Source organism: Papio anubis, chromosome 9, assembly GCF_008728515.1.
Source record: "Papio anubis isolate 15944 chromosome 9, Panubis1.0, whole genome shotgun sequence".
NCBI lineage: Eukaryota > Metazoa > Chordata > Mammalia > Primates > Cercopithecidae > Papio > Papio anubis.
Window position 1 is genome coordinate 10,071,269 of NC_044984.1, and position 20,785 is coordinate 10,092,053.

The window sequence follows — 20,785 nt, forward strand, 5'->3', positions numbered from 1 at the left end:
CATCAGGGAGATATATAATGTGGACTAAAGGAACTAACAGATAACCTGAAACTTACATATTTCTATGGCATACAAGGTCCACCATTCCTCTGACTTGAGTTTCTGTAATTCACGTTTGCTCTTGAATTCAAAGCGGGAATGTTTTAGTGGTTGAACCACCAGAGTCTCTATGAATAAGAGCAAATACAAAGTCTTTAAAATTCCTGGATCAAGCCTGAGCAACATAGCAAAATCCTGTCTCTACAAAAAAATAAACATAAATTCACATGGCATGGTGGCATGCACCTGTAGTCCCAGAGACTTAGGAGGCTGAGGCAGGAGGATCACTTGAGCCCGGGTCAAGCCTGCAGGGAACTGTGATCATGCCACTATACTCCAGCCTGGGTGACAGAGCAAGACCCTATCCTAAAAAAAAAAAAAAAAAAAAGATTCCTGGATCAGAGAAAGTGTTATCTACACATGACATGATCTAAGGAAAAATATTGGTAGAAAATAAGGCAAGCATAATAACCTTGCCTTTCAATTTTCTTTGGGTATCTGAGTGCATTTTATCCTTAAGATCCCAGAAACCCAGATTCTTAGTTAAGCTCAAACAAAGCCAAAAGACAAAGTAAGGTTGGCACCCCTTTCACGGAGCTTCTCTACATTTGAAAATGATTTGGAGAGTTCTGAAAATTTCCTCAACTTTTTATAACCCCAAGAGAGCCGACCTTCCTCTTGGACAAAACTCATATGGCATCTGTGCTTGCTTGGTGGTGAGAATACATAGGATATCCCCAGGGGAAAAAACCACGAAGAGTCTAAACGTGTAGGTCAAGAAAGAGGCAAAACAAAGTGAGAAAGTGGGATGAAGGAATGATTCAAATATGAAAGATAGGGAGGCTGAGGGAGGAGAATCGCTTGAACTCAGGAGGCAAAGGTTGCAGTGAGCCAAGATTGAATCATTGCACTCCAGCCTGGGTGACAGGAACAAAACTCTGTCTGAAAAAAAAAAAAAAAAGAAGCCAGGGAGAGAGAGAAATAGCATCTATAATGTGCATTAAAACACACCGAGGAGGAGATGGAACTTTTCGGTAAGAAGGAACCCAAGGAAAAAAGGAGCGCTGGGACCAGAAAGTAGGCGGATGGAAGAAAGGCAATACATGAGCTGGTGCCAGCTCTTCCAGGGAGCAGCAAGAGCTCTCACCAGTGTGGTCATAACATTCGGAATGAGGGCGTGAGCAACTGCCAATTCCCATCTCCCTTCTCATTCCAGCCTCATTGTAACACTCATTCTACGCCTAGCCTGGCTTTCTTGCTTTCCCTCATTTCATTGTTTCAGAGGAGGCCAAATCTGAAGTCCTTTCCAGGGAGTGGCTCTGTTCATCTTATTCTCCAGCCAAAGTAGGAACAGCGTAAGAGGAGAGAGACACATTCAGCAGCCAAAGGACTCGGTGGAAAGAGCAGAACACCATAGACAGTGAGTTGTTTGATTACCTAAAACCCTAAAGAGACAGAGGGAATGTGGGTATGTCTGTGTGTGTGTGAAAGGGCTGGAGAGGGGCAACGGGGAGCGTCACTGAACTTAGACTTGAGCAGACCTCCCAAATAACCATGGAATTCCAATGAAGGAGATGCCAAGATGAGCAGATGATATGAAAAAGACATGCAGATGAGAAAGGAAGATTCCACATCAGGGATGAAAGAGGCCAAAGGGTAGGGCCAAGTATGGACCACACAAAATGTAAAATTTCCTCTGACTTGGTAGAAGAGAATAATACAAGCAAGAATAATGGTACGTGACCAAAGAATAGATTTGAAGGAGAAATGAATGTTGGGTGAAAGGTAAGAAAAGAGAGAGAGGGTTTGAGTCATAAGGGAAAATGGAGAAAGTTCTGGGAAGACAAAGAGACAGGGACCTCGGAGGCAACTTTCCCTGGCGCTGAAATGCTGATGTGCCTCTGAGCATCACATTCTCTGCTATGCCCACCACCCCTATAGATATGTCGCTCTTGGGACCCAAGGTGCTGCTGTTTCTTGCTGCATTCATCATCCCCTCTGGTGAGTCCTTTATTCTTTGCTCCCTGAACCCTCAGCTCCTCAGCTATACATGTGTGTGGCAGGAGATGGGATGGAATGAGGTTGAAGAGGAATAGCAGTAGAGATGCTTGATATTGAGCTCTGGAATTCCTAGTAGAAGAAAAGAACAGATTTTGTGTTAAGGAAAAAAGGTCAGGAATGTGACTAGACTTCAGACTAGGGGAAAGCCTCCCGAGAATTATGAAACTAAAGTGCAACGAAGATACACAAAAATGCACATTAACCACCCAAAGAGGGTTGAATAAACAAATTGCAAAGCAAACAAGAAGCTGATATACAAATGCATACACAAACACAGAGGGACTACCTAGAAAGAAACTGGACCTGGGCTGGGCATGGTGGGCTCACACCTATACTCCTAGCACTCTGGGGGACTGAGTAGGGAGGATCACTGAGACCAACCTGGGCAACATAGTGAGACGAGTTAACCTCGTCTCCATTAAAAAAAAAAAAAAAAGAAAGAAACTGCACCAAATTTAAATCTTAAAGAAGAACAGTGAGAATACATACACTATTACCATCATACACGCGGGTATATTCACAGGCATGTGAAAAATATGTGCCACACTGACACACAAGAAAAAAGTGATCTTCCCAGATTTCCCAGAATCTGGCTAGAAGATTGGCCACAGAAAGTGAATTTTAGGCTGTAAAGATGTCCTACTCTATTTTTTTTTCTCCCTCTTCCGATACAGATTGAGAAAAATCATTCTTCTGTCTTGTTCACTAGCATAGCTAGAGGGGAAGCCGTGGGGCTAGAAGAGCAGGAAACACTAGAAGGGCTGCCAGGTCTATCAGTGGAGCTGGACTTCATTCCTGGCCAGGAATGAGGGCAAGAGGGCAGCAGGGCTTTGTTCTCAGGACCTTTTTTTATTTTTTATTTTACCAAACAAATGCACAGCAGTGAAGGAACTTGTCTTTCTGAAGTGTTTCTATTCCTATTGGTTTTGTTCATAGCACTAATGGTCTCAGTAATTTTATATTGAGCTATATAGGAATAAGTCACAGAGATAAAGTATAACCATTTCTCCATGATTTTCTGATTTGTCTCATAAAAGGGTTATGAGGTATAGAGCTGCAGTCACTCACATCTCTTTTCTCTTCCTTCGCTATAGACTGGATACCCCTGGGGGTCAATAGTCAACGAGGAGGTAGGTGAACCTTTGGATAGGGGCTCTGTTGGGGTTCTTATCAGGAAAATTTAGATGAACAGAGTTTAAAAAATCCTTCTTGCTTATCTATCCCTGCCAAAAAAAAAAGAAAAAAAGAAAACTTTCCTACAACAGAGAGATGCGTTGCCAAAGTGTGAGAAATAGGATCAACTTCACCAGTTTCCACAATCCTGTTATCCCATTCATAAAAGTTTCTTGTGTGTGTGTGTTTAAACTACTGAAACACCTTCCCAAGACCTCCTCTATGCCCATTTCTGTTTTCACTCTTCTCTACACATCTCCTATCTTACTCAGAAAACGCTCACTAGTCCTTACAAAAAGCATTCCTTAATCCATGTAACTGTGGAAAAATGAAAGACCGGGTAAGAAGTCATCTTATACCCATAATCCCACCACTTTGGGAGGCTGAGGCAGGAGGATCGCTTGAGCCCAGGAGTTTGAGACCAACCAGGGCAACATAGGGAGACCTCATCTCTAGGAAAAAGAAAAAAAAATTAGCCTGGCATGGTGGCGCATGCCTGTGGTTCTAGCTACTTAGGAGGCTGAGGCATGAGAATTGCTTGAACCCAGGAGGCTGAGGTTGCAGTGAGCCATGATCATACCATTGCACTCCAGCCTGGGAAACAGAGTGGGACTGACTCAAAAAAAAAAAAGAAAAATAGAAAAAAGAAGTCATGTCAGTACTAAGTGAAATTGTGGCATAACCGGGCAAAACCCAAAAGGTATTTTTTGGTTTTTCTGGTTTTTCTGCTTTTTAGGTATTTTTTGCTCACACCATTCTCCGTAGCAAAAATCCCAAAAGTTGTGACTCCTAAAGGACTACTTTCTTCAACTTCATGAAGAAAACTCCATTCTGCCTCAAGGCATTCAACATAATTATAATTTATCTCTTCATTTCTCCCATCCTAGGAGAGTTAGAGGACAGAGCGCTCCAGTATGTAACCTATTAAAGGGATCATGAAATCAACTTAGTGGGTCACAACTGGTATTAGTTTTTTAAATGAATTAAGATAGACCAAAACAAATATACCAGGATGCATTGCATGTGTTTTACAAGAGTAAAGTATTATTTCATACACATTTAATAAAACTTCTCTTAGTTTTCCATATGTATACACCAGGGTACCATATAATATATTTTTCTTGCAGTGGGTCCTGGTGCAGAAGACAAAAATACAAAAATTTTTTCTGTTATTGGTAAAAATATCTGAATCCCAGAGTTTCTGAATCTAGATCCGAATCTAGGAAAAAAGGGCAGGAATGTGACTAGACTTCAGACTAGGGGAAAGGCCTCTGGAGATTTCAGCACCAGCAAAACTGAAAATCGGAATCCATTTTTCTGCGCTGATTAGGAACCAGTCCTGTGTTATGACTTTAGATGCTTTTCTTGCAGACATGTCATAAGGTACGATGAATTGTCTTGCCTGTAATACCAAGCACTTTGGGAGGCTGAGGTGGGAGGATCACTTGAGGCTATGAGTTTGAGATCAGCCTGGGCAACAGAGTGAGACCCTCCCTTTTTGTTTTTTTGAAACGGAGTTTCACTTTTGTTGCCCGGGCTGTAGTGCAATTGCGCAATCTTGGCTCACTGCAACCTCCACCTCCCACGTACAAGTGATTCTCCTGTCTCAGCCTCCCAAATAGCTGGGATGACAGGCATGCGCCACCACGCCTAGCTAATTTTTTGCATTTAGTAGAGACAGGGTTTCACCATGTTGGGCAGGCTGGTCACGAACTCCTGACCTCAGGTGATCTGCCCTCCTCGGCCCCCCAAAGTGCTGGGATTACAGATTTGAGCCACTGCTTACAGCCTGAGACCCTGTCTCTTACAAAAAAAAAAAAAAAAAAAAAAGCCAGGTGTGGTGGTTTGCCAGTTGTCCTAGCTACTCAGAAGGCTGAGGTGGAAGGATCACTTGAGCCTGGCAGTTTGAGGCCGCAAATGAGCTATTATGGCACCACCGTACTGGCAACAGAGTGAGAGTTTCTCTCAAAAAAAGAAAAGGAAAAGAAAATATGTTAATTTTTTTTTTCAGAGAGAACTTCATGAATACTAGATAAAGCATTTATATGGTGATAGCTCTTGAAACAGTTGGTTAAACTGAGGTATATGCAGAAAAACTGTACGCTGTCCTGAAATCCCAGAGACAGCTAGGACACATTCTCAAGCCCTCTGTTCTCCCATTGCTTTGCGGCTGTTTCTGCGAGTGGCTGGACTGGAATGTAGCTAGGCCTCTGGAGAAAGGGAACCAGGAAGGATTGGGCTACACCCAGGAGAGACTCCTCTCTTGCAGTCTCTGGAATGATTCAGGTTAGCGGTTTTTCAAATATTCTGTGGGATTGGAACAGACTTAGATTCCTTTTATTAAAGATTGTTCTTCCAATCAATGATGTCCAGCTAAAAAAAAGAGTGTTCTGAAAGAAGAAATACTATAATGAGTGTGAAAGGTTAAGAGGCTTTTTTGTCAAGGCCGATGATTTTTTTTTTTTTGAAGGAGAGTCTCCCTCTGTTCCAGGCTGGAGTGCAGTGGCAAGATCTTAGCTCACTGCAACCTTCGCCTCCTGGGTCCAATTCATTCTCCTGCCTCAACCTTCTTAGTAATTTGGACTACAGGCATGCACCACCTATGCTGGGTTAACTTTTGTATTTTTAGTAGAAATGGGGTTTCTCCATGTTGGCCAGGCTGGTCTCGAACTCCTGACCTCAAGTGATTCACATGCCTTGGTCTCCCAAAATGCTGGGATTACAGGCATAAGCCATGAAGCCTAGCCAAACCTGATGAATTTCTATCCGTAATTTAGAAAAAAGGATGAGGTGGGCAAGGGGAACTCCTATGAAATGCTTTATTTGTATTTCACCTTTTAAACAATCATCCATAACTCTGACATGCTTTATAAAAATATTCGTTCCCATCAGATTTACATCTGATGTTTATTAATAGAATCTGAAGTTAAAAAAAAAAGTCAGGCCAGGCATGGTGGCTCATGCCTGTAATCTCAGCACTTTGGGATGCCAAGGTGGTTGGATCACCTGCGGTCAGGAACTCAAGACCAGCCTGACCAACATGTTGAAACCCCGTCTCTACTAAAAATACAAAAACTAGTTGGGAATGGTGGCGCATGCCTGTAGTCCCAGCTACTCAGGAGGCTGAGGCAGGAGAATCACTTGAACCTGGGAGGCAGAGGTTGCCGTGAGCCGAGATCATGCCACCACTGCCCTTCAGCCTGGGTGATAGGGCGAGAGACTCTGTCTCAAAAAAAAAAAAAAAAAAGTCAAAGTAAACTATGTGAATTTGCTGACCCCTGGTGGGTAGAATGGATTATGAATATAAACTATTTACATTGAAGGGTAATTGCTGATGCAATGTTTGCTTAATATTTATTTATTTTTTAATTATTTTTTTGAGATGGGGTTTCTCTCTTATCACCCAGGCTGGAGTGCAATGGCACGATCTCGGCTCACTGCAACCTCTGCCTCCAGGGTTCAAGCGATTCTTCTGCCTCAGCCTCCAGAGTAGCTAGGATTACAGGCGTGCACCACCACGCCAAGCTAATTTTTGTATTTTTAGTAGATCACCATGTTGGCCAGGTTAGTTTTGAATTCCTGACCTCAGGTGATCTGCCTGCCTGGGCCTCCCAGTATGCTAGGATTACAGGTGTGAGCCGCTGCACCTGGCCTGTTTGCTAAATATTTAAATGTTGTTTGCTAAGAGAGAGTAAATTTCAGGTGCTCTTATTATACACATACAAAAAAGGAAACTAATGAGGATATGGATATGTTAATTTGCTTGACTGTAGTAACCATTTCACTTTATACATGTCTATCAAAATGTCACGGTGGATACTATAAACACATACAATAAAATTTATATGTAAATTTAAAAATAAAAGTAAATGTTAATGCTGCTTTGTTATTTTGCTTATAAAGTAGAGACCACTGGTTTTAGGAAGTGCTATTATTTACAGTTTCAGAAACAGTTTTCTCAGTTTATCCTAATATAATAGATTCCACCTTAAGACCTGGACCATTTTTATTTCTTTTTCTCTGACTTTACTTTCCGATAATCAAATGCAAACTATTCTGTACTTATATTGACATTTTCCCTCCCCATTTTCACCTCACTTCTCAATGAGCATCGGAAAACCATCAACATAGCCGGGCGTGGTGGCTCATGCCTGTAATTCCAGCACTTTGGGAGGCCAAGGCAGGTGGATCGCAAGGTCAGGAGTTTGAGACCAGCCTGGCCAACATGGTGAAACCCTGTCTCTACTAAAAATACAAAAATTAGCTGGGCGTGGTGGCAGGCGCCTGTAATCCCAGCTACTCAGGAGACTGAGGCAGAGAATTGCTTGAACCTGGGAGGCGGAGGTTGCAGTGAGCCGAGATCACGCGCCACTGCACTCCAGCCTGGGTGACAGAGTGAGACTCTGTCTCAAAAAAAAAAAAAAAATATATATATATATATATATGTATATATTAGCCAGGCATGGTGGTGTGTGCCTGTAATCCCAGCTACTTGGGAAGTTGAGGTACGAAAATTGCTTGAACCTGGGAGGCGGAGGTTGCAGTGAGCCGAGACTGGCCACTGCACTTCAGCCTGGGTGACAGAGCGAGATTCTTAAAAAAAAGAAAAAAATCAGTGCTACCTTTTATAAACACTCATAAGCGTATCAGCGAATTTATACCCAATTATATCAGAATCATGAATGTCAAAATCACAATGCCTTTGGTATAGCCGATTTCATTTTAAATAAGTATTGAAAAGAGGTCATCAATCGTTTGTCATTGTAAGCAATCGAGGAAAAACATTTGTGGAATACTCAACTCCGCTGGGCACTATGCTTCACAATTTAAGTTATTGGAAGTGGAAGGGTGGCAGGGAGACAATCTCAGAAATTGTTTTCTAATTTTCTTTTCAGACGATGTGACTCAAACGACTCCAGAAACATTCACAGAAGATCCTAGTAAGCTACGCCTTTTTTGTTTGTTTACGTGCTGTTTTATTAGGGATAGATAGATTGAAGGCCATGTCTATATATAGAAAAATAAAGACTTCAAAAGGGTTGGTGGGTGCTCTGAGCTCATGCAGAGCTCTGTTGCCACCTTAGATGCCAGCACCTCTTTACACACGCCCAATCTTATTCTCTCTTCCATTTCTTTCTGTGATAGTCCCTCAACTGCCCGAGTCCACATAATTTCTCTTCAGCCTTTCTTTCCTCCTTTGAGATCATCATCCCTTTATCTTGCTTTCCTTAGCTACTTTTCCTGACTGCATTTTTTCATTCCTTGTTATGTGTCTTTGCAGATCTGGTGAATGATCCTGCTACAGATGAAACAGGTAAGTTTTACTGTAGTTAAAAAAAAGGCATAGTTCTTATTAATATTATTAATAAGAATTATTATAAATAATAATATAAAATACATTATATATTTTTATATAATATATAATATATAAAATTAATTATTAATAATATTAATAAAATAATAGTAATATTTATTCCAGCCTTGAATTCATTCTGTGCTTTTGTCTTTGCTTTTGTGTTTTGTTGTTTGTTTTTGAGAGGGAGTCTCACTCTGTTGCCCAGGTTGGAATGTAGTGGCACAATTTCGGCTCATGGCCACCACCACTTCCTGGGTTCAAGGGTTCAAGTGATTCTCCTGCCTTGGCCTCCTGAGTAGCTGGGATTCCAGGCACCTGCCACCACGCCTGACTAATTTTTGTATTTTTAGTAGAGAAGGGATTTCACCATGTTGGCCCAGCTGGTCTTGAACTCCTGGCCTCGGCCTCCCAAAGCGCTGGGATTACAGGCGGGAGCTGCCGCGTCCAGCCTGCTTTTATCTTTGGATACTGAGGTTGTGAGAGTGTTGTTCAGTGACAGTGCTGATTTTTTTTTTTTTTTTGAGACAGAGTCTAGCTCTGTAGCCCAGGCTGAAGTGCAGCAGCACAACCTCAGCTCACAGCAAGCTCCATCTCCTGTGTTCAAGTGATTCTCCTGCCTCAGCCTCCTGAATAGCTGGGATTACAGGCGCCTGCCATCACACTGATTTTTGTATTTTTAGTAGAGAAGGGGTTTCGCTATATTCACCAGGCTGGTCTTGAACTCCTGACCTCAAGTGATCCACCTGCCTCAGCCTCCCAAAATTCTGAGATTACAGGTGTGAGCCACTTGCAAGCTACCCAGGACTAATATTCTTTAAACAAATTATAATTATTTCCATTAATTCTATTCCCTTATACATAAAACACAAAGCCAGACATAGTCTTCCTCTTGCCACAGTATCTCCATTCTCCCTTTTCTTACTCTGCCTTGCATTTGCAATTTGAAGCCCTCCTCATACCTGCTGTTTTGTGCCTTTTCAGTTTTGGCTGATATTGCACCTTCCACAGATGACTTGGGTGAGTTCAGATCTGGGATCCCTGGGCCATCAGAGCCATTCTAGGTTTTCCCCAGAGCCCATTCTGGATGGTGTGCAATTGCTGAAGGATCCTAAATAGACAGGATGACAGTTTATGGAGCACATATTTCCAGTAGTTCAATTCAAATTAATGACATTGTTGAACACCCAATGAACAGGAACTGTGCTAATCTTTCTCTCAAAATTTCAAGACTTGATGGGTAAAGGCAAGACAAAAGTATAAACTCGTTTTGGAGGATAAAGGGTAGAAGAAGCAATGCTTCGACTGAATTTTTTTTTCTTGAGACGCAGTCTTGCACTTGTCGCCCAGGCTGCAGTGCAATGGCATGATCTCGGCTCACTGCAACCTCCGCCTCCTGGGTTCAAGTGATTCTCCTGCCTCACACCCTAGTAGCTGGAATTATAGGCACCCACCACCATGCCTGGCTAATTTTTTGTAGTTTTAGTAGAGATGGGGTTTCGCCATGTTGGCCAGCAGGTCTTGAATTTCTGACCTTAGGTGATCCTCCTGCCTCAGCCTCCCAAAGTGCTGGGATTACAGGCGGCTAGATTATTTTTTAACAAGACACAGGAGTTCTTGACTAGGTTCAGTGCTGGGGGTGAGAAAAGGCTTTTTCTGGAGGGCACATTTGACTAAGCTGCTTCCTGAAAGACAAGTAGAAGTGAACTAAGTTAATAGAAGAGGGAAGAGCTTTTAGATAAGGAAAACAATACAAATCAAAAGGTGTAGGGTGGACAGGAAAACCAACCAGAGAGACGTTCATTTAAGGTAAGATTATAATTAGATTTGTGCATTGGAAGGATCACACCCCACCTCCAAACCCCCTACTGTATTCCCAGGGCAGTTGTGGAAAACTGATTTGACCGTGATCTATCGCCTGGAACTGGGAAAACCAGTGGGGCCACTGTTGCAGTGTTCCCAATAAAAGATGCTGGCCTGAATCAAGGTAGAGATAGTGAGAATTAAATGATGTGAGCTATAAGGGAGAGGAGATTGTTGAGATGACATCCAGTTTTCTTTTTCTTTTTTTCTCGCTCTGTCACCCAGGCTAGAGTGTGGTAGTGCGATCTCGGTTTATTGCAACCTCCACCTCCCAGGTTCAAGTGATTCTCCTGCCTCAGCCTCCCTAGTAGCTGGGATTACAGGCGCCCACAACCACGTCTGGCTAATTTTTTTGTATTTTTAGTGGAGACGGGGTTTCACCATGTTGGCCAGGCTGGTCTTGAACTCCTGACATCAGATGATCCACCCACCTTCGCCTCCCAAAGTGCTGGGATTACAGGCATGAGTCACCACGCTCAACCATGACATCCAGTTTTCTAGATGTGGCTGTTGGGTGGATAGTGGCCTCAGTCACTGAAGAACAACTAGAATTAGTGAAGGGAAAGATAATTAAGTCAGTTTGAGATACATTGAATGTGAAAGATCTTTGAAATATTCAAGAACTCTTCCATAAAAAGGCAGTTGGATTTATAGGTCTGGAGCTTAGGGCAGAGATGAGATTGGAAATATAGGCTTGGAAATTATCAGCATATAGACCTGCATTGAAACCATGGGATAGATGAGATCTCATAACACAGGTCCTAGTATTCTATTTGCAACACTTCCAGTGACATTTTCCCTGGTAACTCCCCTGACTAGTCTATTCATCCAACCCCTTGACTTATTCTTTATTCTGTGAATAAGGCCCACGTTAAATTTGCCCCTAGTTTAGGATGACCCTCATTATTCTTTTTAAATTTTTATTATATTATTGTTTTTTTGAGATGGAGTCTCCCTCTGCCACCTAGGCTGGAGTGCAATGGTACAGACTTGGCTCACTGCAGCCTCTGCCTCCCAGGTTCAAGCGATTCTCCTGCCTCAGCCTCCTGAGTAGCTGGGATTATAGGTGCACATCACCACATCCGACTAATTTTTGTATTTTTAGTAGAGAAGGGGTTTCACCATGTTGGCCAGGCTGGTCTCGAACTCCTGACCTCAAATGATCTATCTGCCTCAGCCTCCCAAAGTGCTGGGATTACAGGTATGAGCCATTGTGCCCAGCCGACCCTCATTATTCTTTGCCCAACAACTTTTATCAAAATAATTTATGATGATGTGTCTAATCTACAGAAAATAAATTTTCCCTTTAAGGAAGAGCTTATACAGGATAATCTTTTCTCTACTTAGCTCTAGGAAGAAGCTCCTCTAAGCATATAACTCTTTGCCTTGTGTTCCTACTAAATTTGCTTCTTGTCAACAATACAGAGATATTCACAACACAATGAATTTCTCAACTCTTTAGGAAGGAAAGGAGAAAGGAAAAAAAACCCCATCCTACCTCCTAATCTCTTCAATTTTGTGGAGCAAATCAGCTCAATAAAAGTTTTCTTTTAGAAGTTGCTAAGAGTTATTAATTAATTTGCTCCCTATTTATGGGCACTCCAAGCAGGTCCTAAGTGAGGCAGCGTGGCAGTTACAGAGGTAGTAACTTCTAGAATTGGTAATAATGGAATAAAATTTCTGCCTTTCAGCCTCCCTTGGTGAAAAAAATACCACTGCAGGTATGATTGTTGCTTGCATGTCTTCTTTCTTCCTGTGGATTCTTTACCTCCTTGTTCTTTGGAGGTTACTTGGCACATCTTCTAGTTTACTTCCAATTATTTCTCAGAGTATTAGCGTTCTTCACTCCCTTACTCCTTTTTTTAAAAAAATGAGCTCCCGTCATAAAAGTCATGGGGAAAGAATGGAACGAATATTACATGGTCCCCAAATGGCCCTCTCCCTAAAGTACCTTGCACTTTACATGGTGGTTAGTGGATTAGGAAGTGACATCAATTTAACTTCGAGGACTCCATATTACCATAGAGGTCATGGTTAAAATTGTGTTTCCTAATGTGCTGATAATTCTGATATATAGCTAGGGTTGAAAACTACTGGAACAGAGAAATAGCAACCTGCCTAAGTAATCTTATTTTTTCAGAATGGGATTATCAGCATTTCTATTTTATTTTATTTTATTTTACTTTATTTTGTTTTGCTTTGTTTTATTCTATTTCTTCTGAGATGGAGTCTTACTCTGTCACTCCAGGCTGGAGTGCAGTGGCATGATCTTGGCTCACTGCAACCTCCGCCTCCCAGGTTCAAGCGACTCTCCCACCTCAGCCTCCCAAGTAGCTGAGATTACAGGCGCCCGCCACGACTCCTGGCTAATTTTTGTATTTTTAGTAGAGACGGGGTTTTACCATGTTGGCCAGGCTGGTCTCGAACTCCTGACCTCAGGTGATCTGCCTGCCTCGTCTAGTCCCCCCAAAGTGCTGGAATTACAGGCATGAGCCACCACGCCCAGCCTATTTTATATTTTATAATGGATAATCCTAGAAAGCCTTTTTTTTCCTAGAAGTACTTTCAGAGATTATTTTATCTTTTTTTTTTTTTTTTTTTAACAGAGTCTTGCTCTGTCACCCAGGCTGGAGTGCAGTGGCACGATCTTGGCTCACTGCAAGCTCTGCCTTCTGGGTTCACGCCATTCTCCTGCCTCAGCCTCCCGAGTAGCTGGGACTACAGGCACCCGCCACCACGCCTGGCTAATTTTTTGTATTTTTAGTAGAGATGGGGTTTCACTGTGTTAGCCAGGATGGTCTCGATCTCCTGACCTCGTGATCCACCCGCCTTGACCTCCCAAAGTGCTGGGATTACAGGCGTGAGCCAACGCGCCTGGCCTATTTTATCCACTTCTAGTTCCAAGTAGGGAAGCACCAAAACTTCATTTAGTCAATTCCCTCTTGCTGTGTTTCTGGTGAGCAGGAAGGATGTAGCCCAATTTATGATGATTCTCTGCAGAGATCACTCTGTATTTTTTTCCTACTTTATCTATTATTCCCAATTCCTTTAATACTTTGTTTATGCTACTTTTATTTGGACCTCTTTATTTTTTGTGTTGGGCTTCTTCAGAGTGCTGGGATGAGAAATTTACTTGCACAAGGCTCTACTCTGTGCATCGGCCGGTTAAACAATGCATTCATCAGTTATGCTTCACCAGGTAAGGGATCCCAGAATGCCCAAAAAGCATCTTCTATGGTAGTGTTTTTGTGTTGGTAACTAATGAGTACCCACTATGGAATTGCAACCTTTGATGGGGGTCCAAGTTTTTAGCACAACCCTCCTAGCTAATTCTGAATGTACCAACTAGAACCTGAAGTCTGGGCTGAGGTATACAAAGAACAGGCAGAGTAATAGAACTTAGAAGGGAAATGAAGGTGAGGGCTGGAGGAAGGAGGGTCATGAGGGAAACACTGGCATACTCAATTTATTACCTGATAGAAGGAGGCTGAAGAAAATGGCCCAGCTCTAAGGTAGAAAATAGTGGGGAGGAATATTAAGCCTGACCCTAGGTAGACTGTGCAAAGTATCACGAAGAAGAATAATTAAAACAATGGCCTTTGCAACAACTTGGATGGAACTGGAGGCCATTATTCTAAATGAAGTAACTAAACAATGAAAAACCAAATGTTGTATGTTCTCACTTATAAGTGGGAGCTAAGCTATGAGGAGGCAAAAGCATAAGAATGATATACTGGACTTTGGGGACTCAGGGGAAAGCGTGGGAGAGGAATGAGGGATAAAGGCTACATATTGGGCAGGGTGTACACTGCTTGGGTGATGGGTGCACCAAAATCTCAGAAATCACCACTAAAGAACTTATCCATGTAACCAAAAACCACCTGTACACCAAAAACTATTGAAATAAAATTAAAAAAATAGAAGAGTAATTAATACCATTCCCTCCCCTATTTTCCAGTGGGGGGCAAAAGTCTGAAATACTTAAGGAAATCCAGTTGGGGAAGAGCAGATAGGGAAAGTGGGGAATACAAGAGTCGAAGAGGCGTCCCAGACCCAGGTTAGTTCTCCTCTCAAGGCTTTCTTCCATCTCCTTCCTTGCCTATGACATTGGGACGTCTGCAGTTTACGACGTATGTACATCGTCAACAAGGAGATCTGCTCTCGTCTTGTCTGTAAGGAACACGAAGCTATGAAAGGTAAGATGATGTCTAGATGTTTAATGGAGAGAAGCAGTTATGAGAGGGATAAATAGGGACATGATATTACTATATCCAAAGTCTGGTATTGGGGGAGGGCTTTAGGCTACCCCCTTAGATTCCATCAGTTCCTGCTGGAAGTGATCTCAAATAAACAATCTATGTAAAGCAGTATGCTTGATATACAAACACAACCCTAAGAAAAGTACCCCTAGATCCCTTTTCTACTAGATTGTGACCCCACAGTGTCTCCTATTTGGAGAGCTTTCTGACACTCTGGCTATTTTAAAGATTATTCACTGGGGTTCTAGGGAAAATTTCAAGTCAGCCATTACAGATAATAGACTCTGCTAGTCTGCAGCCATGATCATAACTAAAAATAAAACATACACACACACATGCACTAATTTGGAGACAGTAAGGTTTGGATAGGACCTGTAAATAAAAAAATAGATGGGACATTTAGAAATCAGCTACGTTATAAATAGTTCACCAATTCCAGGAACAATGTAAATTTCGTACTGTAACACTTCAGGTAGAAGGAGGTAGAAAGAAGTTATAGGACCAATTACAAGGGCCCAAAATGTGTGGTTATAGACCATACATGGTGGGAACAAAGATACTCTCACCTTCCCCATGGCCAGCCCCGAGTGATGGCTGTGGTTGGTGAAAACACCACAGACAAAGCCATTTCTGACTCAGCAGTGCGCTTTGTGCTGAGTTCCTGAGTAAGAGCTGTAGTTAACTTCGCAGAAGGAAACTTGCTCTGTGCCCCCATTGGCTCTGTGCAGGCCACCTGCAAGGGAAGCACCTTGAGATTGAGGATGAGTATTTGGGACTCTAGGCACTTTCAAGTATCTCAGGGGACTTACTAAAGTTAGCTGTTTGCCCATAGTAAGCACATAAATGTATACTGAATGATTGGACCTCATTTTTCTATTTAATAGATCCATGATTAGAAGAATTGGCAGCTGGATATATAAAGGAAACTAACATTTACTGGTCACCTGTGCTAGGTACTTTGCATACATGATTTCATTTTAATACTCAGAAATATACTGTTGAGGTAGGTATTTTAATACTCATTTTACAGAAAGGGATAGTGAGGTTTATAAAATTTAAGAAACTTTCTAGGAAGTGGCAAATAACTAGAGTAAGTGGCAGAGCTAGTTAAAACCCAGATCTTTTTCTCTCCAACCTTTTCGCTACACCACACTGCAAAGTCTTCTCTATCCATTAAAATGAGAGTCTTTGTTATCTTCCTGCATTCTCTTCTCATGATGTTCTGCTTCTCTTCTAGATGAACTTTGCCGTCAGATGGCTGGTCTGCCCCCTAGGAGACTCCGTCGCTCCAATTACTTCCGACTTCCTCCCTGTGAAAATGTGGATTTGCAGAGACCTAATGGTCTGTGATCATCGAAAAAGAGGAAAGAAGAAAAAATATGTGGGTGAGAGGAAGGAGGATCTCCTTCTTCTCCAACCATTGACAGCTAACCCTTAGACAGTATTTCTTAAACCAATCCTTTTGCAATGTCCAGCTTTTACCCCCACTGTCTAATTTTTCACCCAAACTGATAACATTTATCTCATTTTTTAGCACTTAAAATACAAAGTCTATATGATTGCATAATTTTGCTGCTTCTCAATATCATAGACACAGTGAATAGATGATGACTATATGGCTTATATACAAACATTCTATGTACAATTTCAAGGGAGACTAAACTTTAGGCTAGTAATCTTTACTATTGAATCTGTCTGATATAGATCTTAGGGTTGTTGAAGAAGCTATCCTTGTCTATTTGGGCTAACCATAGAACTTCATTTATTTTCCTCACAAGAGTTTCCTAGACCAACTCCCCATCATTCACATGTTCCTCTTTACTCTTTAACTATTTTGCTGGCTTGCCCGAAAATTTTCTGCCAAGTCTTCCTTATGAGATACATCATGGTAACTTTTGTAGTCCTGTAAGATTCTGCAACACAGTCAAGAATTATACAATTCTACTAGCAATACATAAGGACCCAAAAAGTCTTCTGCTAAGCTCAGAGGCTGGGGCTAAAGCATGAGGACTATGCCAGGTATAGAACTTGGACTCATAATTCCCTATCCAATTTTTCATGCAGTTGTCCAGTCGGGAAGTAAGGTTGGAAAGTAAGTCTCATTTACTGATTCGTTTATGGGTAGACTGGGGTTAACCCACCACCACAAAGCAAATTAGAGAGCTTAATGTGAAACCATACCATTGGTTGGCATTTCCTTGAGTTGCTACTTCATTCATCCTCCCAACTTACCAGTGCACGGTAGAAGTATTGTGCACATAGCTTTTGGAATATCCTGACTGGGGCCTAAGAAGGGCATTCAGACTTGAATTTTAATAGGCAGACAGAAAGTTTGCCTAATAGTTAATATGAAAGAGTGAAAGAAACACAATATTCAGACAACCCACATTCTTATCCTGGCTCTAGCAGTAACCGTGTAGCCTTGGATAAGTCATTTTCCTTCATTAGGTCCTGGTTTAATTTCCTCATCTTTAAAATGAGAAGGTTAAATTTATCTTAGTTCTGCCGGGCACAGTGGCTCATGCCTGTAATCCCAGCATTTTGGGAAGCTGAGGCGGGTGGATCACTTGAGGTCAGGAATTTGAGACCAGCCTGGCCAATATGGTGAAACCCCATCTCTACTAAAAATACAAAAATTAGCTAAGCATGGTGGCACGTGCCTGTAATCCCAGCTACTCGGGAGGCTGAGGCAGGAGAATCAATTGAACCTGGGAGGTGGAGGTTGCAGTGAGCCAAGATGGCGCCATTGCACTCTAGCCTGGCTGACAAGAGTAAAAGTCCATCTTAAGAAATATATATGTATTATATATATTCTTAGTTCTAAGATTTCCTTTAATTCTATGATTCTCTGGATTTAAATGCTTTATTCATATTTCTTGAAGCTTAGACAAAGTCTAATTTACAGCAACCATATCTGTTTTATCCTGGTGAGGATAGCAGTCCATAATGGAATAAAACAAAAATCCCATTATAACAATTGACAAATTATATATCATGAATCCTTCTGTCTGAATAACTCAATAACTTTCTATAAAAGCCAATGGAATTCAAATAGGAGCTAGGAGACAAGTAACATAAGACAGTGGAGGTTGTATTCCTTTTATATTGCTGAGAAAACTAGTTAAATGATCAGATTCTTGCTGTTAAGAAATATTTAGTTTAATGGGATCTGTACAACTGATTAAAAAGAAATGCTACGAAAAGCCCCAAAGCATATAATCTCTATTCCTTATAGTCTCTAGTATTAAATGTACTCATTTAGACAGACATATTAAATGCATGTTTTAGCCACTTCAGAGAAGCCTCATAGGCACAGAGTTTCTAAGATTCATTTTAAGAATATCTTCGTGAACTTGACCCTCCTACTCCACATTGCAACATTTCCATCAGACAGCATTTCAATTCCAGTATTATGTATATTGCAAATTAAACATTTAAAAATATTTTTTTCCAATTTGTTTCTCAAAATAAAATGTCTTTTGTTCTGGTTCTTTTTCTCTTTTATGTTTACAAAAAAGGCCTGAATTTATGAACTTTTATTCCACTTTTAAAAATGTGTATCAGCCGGGCGTGGTGGCTCATGCCTGTAATCCCAGCACTTTGGGAGGCTGAGGTGGGTGGATCACCTGAGGTCAGGAGTTCGAGACCAGCCTGCCTAACATGGTGAAACCCTGTCTCTACTAAAAATACAAAAATTAGCCAGGCATGGTGGCGGGTGCCTGTAATCCCAGTTACTTGGAACACTGAGGCAGGAGAATTGCTTGAACCTGGGAGTGGAGGTTGCAATGAGCTGAGATTATGTCACTGTACTCCAGCCTGGGTGACAGAGCAAGACTGTCTCAAAAAAAAAAAAAAAAAAAAAAATATATATATATATATATATATATATAGCACAATATTGTTCACATGTCTCTTTTCTGCTATCCTCTATTCTTTCCTTCACTCCATAACTTTACCATCAGTTCCCCAACACTCCAAATGTATTTATACTCCTCCCCATGTGGTCCCCTTTTTCTTTTCTGTCCCCTGCAAGTCTGACAATCTTGCTCAGTGAAGTTTCATGCTGTACTCACTTCTCTTCTACATGATCAAATTTCTGTATGTTGCCATTTCTCATTGTTCTTATGTTCTCTACACTTTTAAACTCTTCTTACTATGTAAAACAAATTTGTAATCTGCTTTCCATGCTTTCTTTCCACATCCTTACAAAGTCTTATTTCCCCCTCTGACTTTCCCCTGAGAAAGGTCCCAGATCAAATTTCAGGTGGTTGTTTTCAGTCCCAGCTACTTCCCTCCCTCCCCTCCCCTCTGGCGGAAATTCCATTACCACCCTTAGTTGTGGTTGTTGTTTACCCCATCCCATCTCAGGTCCCTGATAATCTTGTTTCCAAGAATTAGGAAACCTTTTACTCGCTGTCTTTTCTTTTTTTAAAGAAGATTCAGGGTCGGGTGCGGTAGCTCACGCCTGTAATCCCAGCACTTTGGGAGGCCGAGGCATTAGGGAGTACCTGCCTTAGAGGTGGTTCTGTGAATTAACAAGATTATGTGTTCAAAGGTTTAGTAAGACTATTAAGTATATAATAAGACTATAGGTTTTTTTTTTTTTTTTTTTTTTTTTTTTTCCTACTTAAGCTGATTGGTTTCTCTTAAACTGTTCTTGAGTAGGTTGGCTTTTCCATTCTTTTCCTTGTAACAAAAGTGGATCACCTGAGGTCAGGAGTTCGAGACCAGCCTGGCCAACATGATAAAACCCTGTCTCTAAGAAAGATACAAAAAAATTACCCAGGCATGGTGGCAGGTGCCTGTAATCCCAGCTACTCGGGGGGCTGAGGCAAGAGAATCGCTTGAACCAGGGAGTTGGAGGTTGCAGTGAGCCAAAATCGTGGTACTGCACTCCAGCCTGGGCAACAACAGTGAAACTCCGTCTCAAAGAATAAAAGAAGATTCAGAAGAAAGTTTTTCCTCATTAAGGTGTTAATATGTTTTTTTCCTGGTGAGCCCAAACGACAACCTTGCTAAGCAATGGCTTTCAATGAAAAGCCATTTTTTAAACCAAAATAATGGATCTTTAATATTAGAATTAAGGAATTTGGTAAAAATATTGTTAGATATTGAATGCCCTCCTGGTATCCTGAACAGATAGCAGCCTCATCTACCCATTCATAAAGATTCACTTTTATTTTCCCTTCTCTAATTGAGTTGATTCTATTCTGAGGCTTTTTCCATATTCCGTGCTTATCATTCAAGAAAATTCTCCTTTCTCCTCAAATGAACGCATTATGGAAATTCGAGTGTGTCTTCTACTCAGTAAATACAGTTCTATGCACACTTTTTCTCAGTATTGTTTTGACTGATGGCAGAGAGTGCAAACCGCAGCTGGCTTCCCAACTTCTGAGTCTTACTTTGATGACATATACAGCAGCATATGTTGCTTGACACAAGCTCCTCCCTTCTCCGCTTCAGGGTACTTGTGGCCAAAGTTAGATGTTTAACCAACCACTTTACACCTGGTGAGAAGGCACAAGCAACCTCTAAGATCCCTCTTCCTTTTGTACTGAAGCAGCTACAACAAAGTGAAGAAGGAAAGGAATCCTAAAAGAAGTGGCAACAAAGATGGAAGAGCACCAGACCACGGGATAGCCAGATGAGAGCGTGACAACAGGCTGACACCAGGGTGGGGGAGCAGGAAGCTAAAAGATGGAAATTGCAAAATTCCAAATTCAAAACGAATTTGAGAAGTGGGGAAGGGGTCCTGGGGGATCCGGAAACTTAGGGTAAAACAGGAAGACATCAGGAGCACAGTGGAGGAGAGGCAGGGTTGTCCTTGTAGCTTTGTCAGCGCAGGGAGGCCTTGATTAAAAAAGCAATACTCTGATAAAAACGGCAGCCCTTGTATCTTTGAGCATTTTCACCAACCAAACATCAGGGAAAGTGACTTGTTAAGACTGTGGTAAGGAGAGGAACAGGTGGCCACAGTTTTGTTTTCTTTCTTTCTTTCTTTCTTTCTTTTTTTCTCTAAAAACCAGTCAAGCAGACC

At 41.6% G+C, this 20,785-nt stretch overlaps 1 protein-coding gene across 2 annotated transcripts; it reads left to right on the top strand.

Annotated features, from left to right (window-relative positions):
• Nucleotides 1–1,203: 1,203 nt before the first annotated feature.
• On the top strand, nucleotides 1,204–18,238 carry MFAP5 (microfibril associated protein 5). Of its 2 annotated transcripts, XM_003905940.3 has the most exons (10): nucleotides 1,204–1,459; nucleotides 1,981–2,040; nucleotides 3,195–3,230; nucleotides 8,169–8,213; nucleotides 8,555–8,587; nucleotides 9,611–9,646; nucleotides 12,181–12,210; nucleotides 13,601–13,688; nucleotides 14,612–14,685; nucleotides 15,986–18,238. In XM_003905940.3, the coding sequence occupies exons 2-10, from the start codon at nucleotides 1,983–1,985 to the stop codon at nucleotides 16,096–16,098; spliced, it is 513 nt and encodes a 170-aa protein (XP_003905989.1). In that variant the 5' UTR covers nucleotides 1,204–1,459; nucleotides 1,981–1,982; the 3' UTR covers nucleotides 16,099–18,238. The 2 variants fall into 2 exon arrangements, with proteins under 2 accessions (XP_003905989.1, XP_017801116.1); XM_017945627.2 differs by lacking the exons at nucleotides 9,611–9,646; nucleotides 12,181–12,210 and having other exon boundaries at nucleotides 1,207–1,459.
• The last annotated feature ends 2,547 nt before the right edge of the window (nucleotides 18,239–20,785 follow it).